Source organism: Dryas octopetala, chromosome 2 (assembly GCF_963921425.1).
Source record: "Dryas octopetala chromosome 2, drDryOcto1.1, whole genome shotgun sequence".
Lineage (NCBI taxonomy): Eukaryota > Viridiplantae > Streptophyta > Magnoliopsida > Rosales > Rosaceae > Dryas > Dryas octopetala.
Window position 1 is genome coordinate 22477106 of NC_141367.1, and position 9089 is coordinate 22486194.

At 37.7% G+C, this 9089-nt stretch overlaps 2 protein-coding genes across 3 annotated transcripts; one reads left to right on the top strand and one right to left on the bottom strand.

Moving 5' to 3' along the window:
• The first annotated feature begins 935 nt into the window (after positions 1–935).
• Positions 936–6003, top strand: LOC147294200 (clathrin adaptor complexes medium subunit family protein). Of its 2 annotated transcripts, none has more exons than XM_086230586.1 (8): positions 936–1045; positions 1353–1505; positions 1920–2231; positions 2674–2966; positions 3102–4000; positions 4671–4727; positions 5133–5180; positions 5525–6003. In XM_086230586.1, exons 1-8 carry the CDS (start codon positions 978–980, stop codon positions 5594–5596), a joined length of 1902 nt encoding a protein of 633 aa, XP_086086712.1. In that variant the 5' UTR covers positions 936–977; the 3' UTR covers positions 5597–6003. The 2 variants fall into 2 exon arrangements, with proteins under 2 accessions (XP_086086712.1, XP_086086713.1); XM_086230587.1 differs by lacking the exon at positions 936–1045 and adding an exon at positions 1150–1255 and having other exon boundaries at positions 5525–6002.
• A 180-nt stretch (positions 6004–6183) lies between these two features.
• On the bottom strand, positions 6184–7308 carry GATL4 (galacturonosyltransferase-like 4). The gene has a single exon (XM_086232389.1). The coding sequence runs from the start codon at positions 7306–7308 to the stop codon at positions 6253–6255; it is 1056 nt and encodes a 351-aa protein (XP_086088515.1). The 3' UTR covers positions 6184–6252.
• Between the last annotated feature and the right edge of the window lie 1781 nt (positions 7309–9089).

Sequence of the window (9089 nt, forward strand, 5' to 3'; positions counted from 1 at the left end):
AAGAATTGGGAAGAAAAATTCAATCATGACCTAGTTGTGGTTAATTTCTGTTTTTTTTTCCTCGATAAATTTATTACATTAGGATGTAAATGTCAATTATGACTGAGGTTTTGGTTTTAATTCTTAAGTTTTAGGGTTTCGGTAATTTCATTATTTTCAATATTTTACACTGAAATGAATGGATTTTAGACTAGATTGGCTGGGAATTATATATTGTGGGGGAGAAATATCACTAGGCTAGTTTGAGAACATTAAGTTATTTTTACACATAATTTACTTGACCAACGACAATTTCATAATATAACATATTAAGGCTTAGTTTGAGATTGCTCTGAGAAAAAAAAGCTGTGAAGTAAAGCAACTGTGAAGTAAAGTCAGTTGTGAAGTAAAGTAGTAGTTGAGTGTTTGGTAAACTATATTTTCAAAAGTGCTGTGAATACAAAAAGTAGTGTGAAGATGTTTGGTAAATTGTAATGTAAAACTGTTGTGACTATTTATAATTACTAAAATGAGGGTACTAGAGGTAAAATAAAATGTTCATTGTTGATGTGATTCACTGCAGTTTCAAAAATACCTACAAACTTGCTTTCTATTTTTGATGTGGGGAATTGAGAATTGTGGGACAAAACACTTTTTTATTTTTCTACCAAACATCAAAATTGATGTGGGTGATTGAGAATTGTCATATACTGCAGCTTTTGGGTTCTCCACAATAATCCCAAACGGGGCCTAAATGGTCTGGAATGAGAATATTTCATATCAGTCTCATCTCACGGTTGATATGCCAACGTTCAAGGTAATTCACTCGATTGCATGACTTTTACATTTACGAAGTCATATACATCTTACTCTAACGGCACCGTTTCATGCGAATTCCAAGACAGTACGTGGTGAATTTTCAACATCTCCACAACCCGCAGCTCGCTCTCTAATCACATTTATCAGTTGTCCAACAGTGAGTTGGTGAGAGAGAAGCCATGCCCGGTGGTTGTAGCATCAGAGCCATCTGGATCCTCAACAGCCTCGACGCCGTCGTTTTCTCCAGGTATACACACCTATCATATCTACATTGCACAACCACAGCTTAGCTGATTTCAGATTTTGTTTCTTTTCTTTTTGAGAGCCATCATCGCTCTGATTGTTTGCTGAGGAAAATTCACAAGCCAAAAAATTGTTTCTTTGTTTATAAATTTGATCGAGTAAAGCCAACTAGATGCATGAGGATCTGTTTGTTCACTGCTTGAGATTCAAAACTGTAATTTCTGGTTGCGTTTCTTGGCAGCCAAACAGGGATTTATGAAATCTGGGTCTTACTAAATTGTCTTTTTTTTTTTTTTTTTTTGGGTACTTAGGAGGTTCCCGGTGGTAGAGAAGCGATGGCGGGGGGCTTGTAAGAATGAGAACGAGAAGAAGAGCTCTACTGAGGGTGGTGTTAATTACAGTGTATTTCCCTCACTTCCAAGTGATCCAGAGTTAGCTGCTGCGTTTGCAGACAGAAAGAGAAGGTCAGTTGAAAATCATTTTTTTGCTTTGTTTCTCTTGTTTTGTTTTCTTGGGATGTAGTGTAGCTGTACCAATCATATGTTAATGTATGTATTAATATTGTAGAGCTTGGTTTATTGAATCCATCGTCCAAGTGACATTGGTGTTTTGCTTTTATTAGCCTGACTGACGGAATCATAACTAAATGTGCTAAAACAGCTCCATTGGTTGAACAAGTTAATTTTGAGGTTTACATACAAGATGTATTTTTTCTCACTCACTCTCGCTTTTGTAATTTGGGTTTTATGGATTTCTTGCATTATGTTATTACTAGTAATTTTTTTCATTTTCATTGTCGGGTCCCCCTTTTTGTTGATTATGGTAACTTTACTATGTTTTTTATATGTCACTATAACTAATTCTTTTTATGTGTGCAGGGAGGGGTCTCTTCGTGGGTTTGGGGTCCGTGTAACTCAATCAGCTGAAGGCTCAGATTCTTGGGTTGACGATCCAATTACACGTCATATGATAGGAGTTTACATAAACAAAGATGAGGAAAGAGAAAATGATCTGCTATGGCCTTTAATCTTGCACACGAAGGGCCTTTATTGCATCCTTGTATTGCCTTTGGTGGAGCCTAGGCATTTGAAAGCATATGCAAGATTATGTAATAGATCTGATTGTGGCAATGCGGTTGGAGTGGAGGAAAGTATATCTTCCATTCTGCTTGATCTTCCGTCCATCACAGGGTATGGTAAGTTACTTGCAATGTTGTTCAGGAAGAATATCATAGTAGAATTTTATATCGTGCATTGTTGCCCATCTTTTTCTTCCCTGCCTTTCACAGTTCATGTTGCTTGTTTTCTCATTCTCCTCAACATCAAGCTGATTTCAAAATCAATTTGTAAATTGTGCAGCCTATGAGCAATGTCTGTGAATTAAAATTGTGGAGTCACAATTTAAAATGCACAATGAGATAAATGTATCCCAGATGTTTGTATAAATTAAAAACCATCTTGTACGCATGCCTTGTGTTTACTTTGAATTGATCGGATGCAAGTGATTCCCTTTTTCTTCCATTATAAATGGAAGGGAGCTGGCCTTGCATGTTCACATGAATTGACTTGTACTGTGTTAAATAGCATGTATGACTTCCTCTAGAGACATTATTTCTTTTTCTTTTTCCTGTAGGGCATTTATGGTGGCTCATGCTATGGGTGACTTAATAACTGGCGATGTGGTGGAACCTGAGGTGGTTGTAAGTGCATCTCCATCTGTAGGAGGGTTGTTGGATTCACTGACTGTCAGCATTGGAATAGCTAGCATCTCTTCAAGGGCAAAACCTTTAGCTGCACCAGTTGCATCCTCAAGCCCTTCCAGCAGTGTTGTGACAGGAACTGTTATGTTGGATGCTCTCAAGACTGGTTCTAGGCCTTTAGATAAAGATGTACTTCGAACTTACATAAGTAGTTCAATGCCCTTTGGTTGGTACTTTTTATTATGGTATTTCTCATCTCAGATTTCTTTATTATTATTGTCACTATTGCCAATTTGGTGAATCATCTTGCATTAACCTGTTTCTGGTTAGTCTCTCATGTTCTTGTTTGTTGTATGTGTAGGAACACCATTGGATTTGAGCTTCTCCAATTTTTTTTCCATCAAGGTTAATGGATTTTCTTCATCAGATCTTCCTCCTGCAGACCTCAAGCAACCAGCATGGAAGCCTTACCTATACAAAGGAAGGCAGAGAATCCTATTCTCAATTCATGAGACTGTCCATGCTGCTATGTATGACCGAGATGAGATTCCAGATAGTATATCAATTTCTGGTCAAATAAATTGCCGAGCAGAATTAGAAGGATTGCCTGATGTGTCCTTCCCCTTGATAGGGTTGAACACAGATCACACTGAAGTTTTATCATTTCATCCGTGTGCTCAAGTTCCAGAACAAGGTGTTGATAAGCAGGCTGTGATGTTTTCACCACCATTAGGTAATTTTGTTTTAATGCATTACCAAGCAGTCTGTGGTGTTGGACCTCCCATAAAGGGATTTTACCAATTGTCGATGGTCTCTGAAGATAAAGGTGATTTTTTATTCAAATTGCGGCTAATGGATGGCTACAAGTCTCCTCTCACAATGGAATTTTGTACTGTGACTATGCCTTTTCCAAGGAGAAGGGTTATATCTTTTGATGGGACTCCATCGGTTGGAATAGCTTCCACAACAGAACATTCTGTGGAATGGAAGATTATAACGGGTGGACGGGGCCTTAGCGGGAAAAGTATTGAGGCAACTTTCCCTGGGAAAGTTCAGTTTGCACCATGGAAACCCCAAAAGTTACCTCCCTATAGTTCGGCCATTGGAAGCATAACTGATGAAGATAGTGATATTGAGACAGATGGTAACAGTAATAATATGGTAAATGTAGAGGAGTTCTTAATGGAGAAAATGAGCAAGGATCTTCATCCAGCTGATCTGGAGGAGCCATTTTGCTGGAATGCATATAATTATGCCAAGGTATACACTTCCTCTTTGTTTTTCTCAAATTTAGTTGGAGGTCTTGCAATCTTAAACCTCAGCTCTTGCATTTTTGCCAGATACATTGTCTGGTCCTTTGTTTATGAATGCAATTTTGTTGAATTCATGAAGTCATCTATATTCAAGTTGAATCTTGTCTCAAAGTTGTTGTGCTATCATTTGTTAATGCATCAAAAAATGCCTTATATACAGCAAGTTACTGTTGTGACAAACTGATTCCTTAGTGGACGTCCCTCATGTTGTTGCTTGAAATTAGGGAAAAAAATAACTTACCTTGCAGAATAAGATTTCTGGCTGTTATTACCTTATTGAATGTATTTTCAATATGCTGCAGTTCTATATTCTCTATTGTCACCCTTTATGTATTTCACTGTTATTAGCGATTGGAGATCTGGTTTCTATTCTAGTGTTCTGATGTTGGGAACTAGATTTGGTTTCCATTCTCAGTTATTGTTGTTATAGTCTCTTGCCATTGTCTATTTTCATGAATTGCATGCCAAAACAAGAAAGCGTATTCAAAATACAACTTTATGTCAAGATCATAATGCTTTTCTGCACATAATTGGTTAAAATGGATTTTCGTACTTTAAAGCGTTCGGACATTATTGAAGAGTTTAACAGAGGCAGTTGCTTTCTGACTCATTTACAGGTTTCTTTCAAAATTGTTGGGGCTTCATTGTCTGGAATGTCAATTGATCCAAAATCTGTAAGTTGTGACTCCTTTAATTCTCCTCTCATTCATTAAAGCAGCCCAGAGATAGGCAAAAGTTGAAGTGTTCTTGTTGTATCTAGGCCATATGTTTATATCTTTCTGTTTTCCATCAGTATATGTCTTAAATGCATGCTAACACCATATAATCTAAAACTCCTACTTTTTACTTACCAAAAAGAAACAACTAATTTTTAACTAATACATATTAAATTAGGTCTGTCCTCTCTTTACCTTTCCAATACATGCTCTCTATCTTCCATCAATCGTCCAATTTTTCAAATTGTATATCTCAACATGCACAACTCCTCAATCCACTGTTTCTGTTTTCCTGTCAACATATTGAAACTGCATAGCATTTGTTTGTCTGCTAGCTCTCTTAATTGTTTGTGCTACATGCAGGTAAACATTTATCCAGCTGTTAAAGCACCAGTGGAGTCCTCTACTCAGGTATGTTTTTCTTCAGAGTTCTCTACTTTCAAACTTGATAGACTTCAAATTTTTGTTGCAAAAAAATGTTGGCATTGTCGTAGCCCTGACATGCATGCTATGGAGAAAACTTCGTTTCCATCAATTTTCCTTTTTTTAATACATCGTGCATAGAAGTTAATTTTGTGCAATCATATATAGGACTTGCAAAGTATATTTATGTAATCATGGCACTGCTACAAATAATTTGCAAATCTTTGTTAATATGTTTGCTGTTTCTTCTAATACTAGCAATTTCATTGTTTACACGAGAAAATTGAGTATATACCTGAAGATCCATTTTATTCCATCTACTTTGTAAACAGGTAACTTCTGGGGATTATATTTTGTGGAATACATTGGGTAGGTGCCCGTCTGCTGCTGCATCTAAAGTATAGGGATGAATATTGATGGCAACTCAGGAATATAAAATGTAAATTTGGGGATCAAGGATGCTTCCTATGTCTAATCTACTACACCCTGATCTAGTGTTTCAAAGTCCAATGCATGTCGGGTGTGACAAGGTGTTGCCATTTCAGGCTTCCTGTTTTGGAAATACTCGGTCGTTATTCTTAGCTAGAGATGGTGTTGAAAAGATGGGAGGGCAAGTTTGTGGTGTGATTCGTTGTGAAACGGCTTTATGTAACTCTATTTATGTTGGAAATGAGAGGGCAATCTGCTGAAAACTAACTGATTAGTGATAGCTTCCCTTGGTTGATTTTGCTTATGTTCTGTTAAGTACCATTGGTTTGAACGCTTTCTTTGGTGAAAACTTGGTCTTGTTATGTATGCCTAAAAAGTTTGGAAAGAATTAAAAAAAGGTATATTAACATTCCCATGTTCGTACTTTGATCATGATTTACAATCCAAAGCTGCAGCATTCTAACCTAGAGAGTAGTCAAAAATAAAGGGGACCCCTTGTCCAAAGGCACAAAGAACCCATCCTAGCCCCCCACCCCGTAAAAAATGTCCAGTCAAGGCCTGTGTTATGTTATGTATAGTACATAGTAGAATCTGCCTTTTATCGTCTAAACTTAAATGCTCTCCTTCTCTTTCACCCTTCTAGAAAGCTTCTCGACGAATAGTAGAGATCGTACGGTGCCCAAAGATGATCGACGGTGCATGGCTTCCTGGAATCCAACCTCAACCATGGCTTACCCTTCCCACTCCAATGCAGAAGGCTAATGGGACCAGGGTGGAGGCTCCTGCACTTTCCTTTAAAGTTGTCACCACCAAGCCCATGTTGGTTCCACCTATGATCGACAGGCTTAATCTTCCCAGCCAAAACCAGCAAAAAGGGTGGCAAAGACCCCAAATGGTAAAGCCTCTTTCTCTTTTGCAATGCCATCCACTCCTCCACCTTCTGTGTATACCCTCCTTTCCTCCACTTGTCCACATCCACCACCATCACCCCTGTGTTGAAGTAACATGGGTTTCTTCCCTCGAATGTCTTCGACAAATCCGAATCGGACCAAAACGTGTCGGTGAAGTACTGTGTGAAGTTTGCATGGCAGTATTCTGGTGCAGCTACCACCTTGTCCTCAATATCCACATCCCACAGCTTGCCAATGTCATCCACCACAACAAGGTCCGAGTCTAAGTATATGACTCGTCCCATATTGGTTGGGAGGATATCAGCAAGGTAAATTCTGGCATAATTCATAGGCTGATCCAATGCTTCTCTTATTGACCTTGATATCTTATCTTGAACTCGGTTTGAATCAAAGGTATAAGTCGTGAAGTTCAAGTAAGGGAAGGTGGATTTGATACTCGAAAAGAGGTCAGGTACAATGTGGGCAGAGAGGAAGTGGAAGTAGAGGTTTTCAGGGCAGGTGGAGTGTTGCAACATGGAGAATACAGCAGCCATTGTGCCCCGGAGGTAATTGGCATCCAGGGTCATGGCCACATGGATGTGGTCGGCGTCTTTGGAGCCACATTGGCGGCCGTTTTGGAAGGCGGGGGCTTCGTGGAAGATGGGGGGGTTGGGGGAGGGGCGGCGGACAATGCCAAGGCGGATGCCGAAGGTGCTGGTGATGAGGTGGAGGAGGAGGATGGACAGGAGGCCAAGGGGTATGGGGAGGGGGGTTGAAGTACTCCTCCACAAGGCCATCCTGTCTCAGCTAGATTGTTTGGTATGATCTTTTTGGGCTTCTTTTTGGGAGGTGTAAGGGCAAAGGAAATAGAATAGAAGCCATTGGCATGAGAAATGGGGTTTATGCATGCATGGGGGGGTGAGAGAGAGGGAGATTAGTTAGAGAGAAGGAAAGGACAAATTGTAAGGAAGAGAAAAAAGGTCGGACTATCTTAGACTTAAAGAGGACTTGGAACTTCTGTGGAGCCAAAAACATGCAAGACCAAAACAAGAATAAGGAAATCAGATATATTGCCCTTTTTTCTCTCCAAGTATTTTGGGTTGCCGAAAAGTTAGAGGAGGTCTATTTTTTATTTTTAGTACTTGTTACTAATTGTATCTTAGTTTGACTAAAAAAAATTGGCAAGATGTTACGTGTCCACTCACATGTACATTCATCGGTAAAAGTAATGTTGGCAAGATAAGGGTGCTCCACTCAACTTTTAGAGAGCTCAAATAGGTTGCCCTCATTTGCCTGACATGAATCTCATATACAGCTATTAATCCTAAAAGCACTATTAAGACTATTATACACAACTTTTGGTGTCTAAATCAGTAAATCTATTTTAGGCAACTTTGGTGTAATGTATATGTATTAGAGACTTAAGAGGCAATTTTAAGGACATGTACCCTATTCATGCATGCATGGAGGGGCATGCTAGGGGGGGATCTGCAACTTCTTCTTTTTTTACTTTCAATTTTCGTCTTTTATTTTTTTGGTTTAAATTGCTTTAAGGGTAGTTTTGGTATATTTCAAATTTTTGTGTCGGGAAAAAATTTAAAATTTTAAGTTTTGAGTATGGGTCTTCAAAGACACGTATTGGGTCTTCGTAGAAGCTCCCACACACTCTATCCAGTACAAGTACTAGCCCATACGTAAAATCGGGAATGGGCCCACTGATAGACTGACTCAATAGGCCCGCCAGGCCCGTATCCCTTATCCCATTTCTTATACTTTTGACAAAAAATAAAAAATTGCTGTTATACTTACGTTTTTAGTGAAATAGTACTATAATACTCTAAACTATATTGTACTGAAAAACAATAATATTTCTCTATAATAATGAATAAGCTATATATAAAAAACCAACCTTATGTATATAATTATATATATATATATATATGTTGAAGCTCTGTCAATTTTGTTCATTTCATAAGAACCCAAGTACCCAATAGACGTTTTCTAATTACAAATTTCTCAAATCATTTTAAATTCAAACACAATGTTAGACATAATTTCATAATTATACAATCTTTGAAATCTTAAAAGTTATACATAACGATAGTCCACTATCCACAAAAGTTAACTTCTTTAATTCCCACTACTTTGCTTCTAAAAAAAAATAAAATATCCCACTACTTTCAATTTCCTTCTTTCTTGTACTCTAATTCAAAACTAAGTACTTTAGCTCCTCATTGTAATATTCCTTAATTATTTCTTAAGGCAGCTTGCTTGATTGCTGAGTTGAATTTTGAGAAGCCCCATTTACCATTTCATTTCATGGTCCAAAATTTTGATTTGCACCTCATTGTTGGCCATCAACAAGCACTAAATTTTTTTTTTTTCAATTTATTAAACAATATTGAAAAATGTAAACTTAAAACTTTAGATATTGGATAAATATGTTTAACCACTAGAATTATAAGATGTCACACAAACTCTCAAAAGATATGGATAAATATTTTTAACCTGTTCTTGTCCTCCATATCTAGTGCATCAAAAGACATTATTATTTAATTTTCTGCCAACTTCTGTGAAC

What these genes read in the sequence shown, in the direction of transcription:
- LOC147294200 (XM_086230586.1), top strand. Translation starts at nt 978, where the DNA reads ATGCCCGGTGGTTGTAGCATCAGAGCCATCTGGATCCTCAACAGCCTC. An exon ending in GATCTTCCGTCCATCACAGG is followed by an intron (nt 2,232 to 2,673) that starts GTATGGTAAGTT and finishes TTTTTCCTGTAG; the next exon opens with GGCATTTATGGTGGCTCATG. An exon ending in TGTCAATTGATCCAAAATCT is followed by an intron (nt 4,728 to 5,132) that starts GTAAGTTGTGAC and finishes TGCTACATGCAG; the next exon opens with GTAAACATTTATCCAGCTGT.
- GATL4 (XM_086232389.1), bottom strand. Translation starts at nt 7,308, where the DNA reads ATGGCCTTGTGGAGGAGTACTTCAACCCCCCTCCCCATACCCCTTGGC.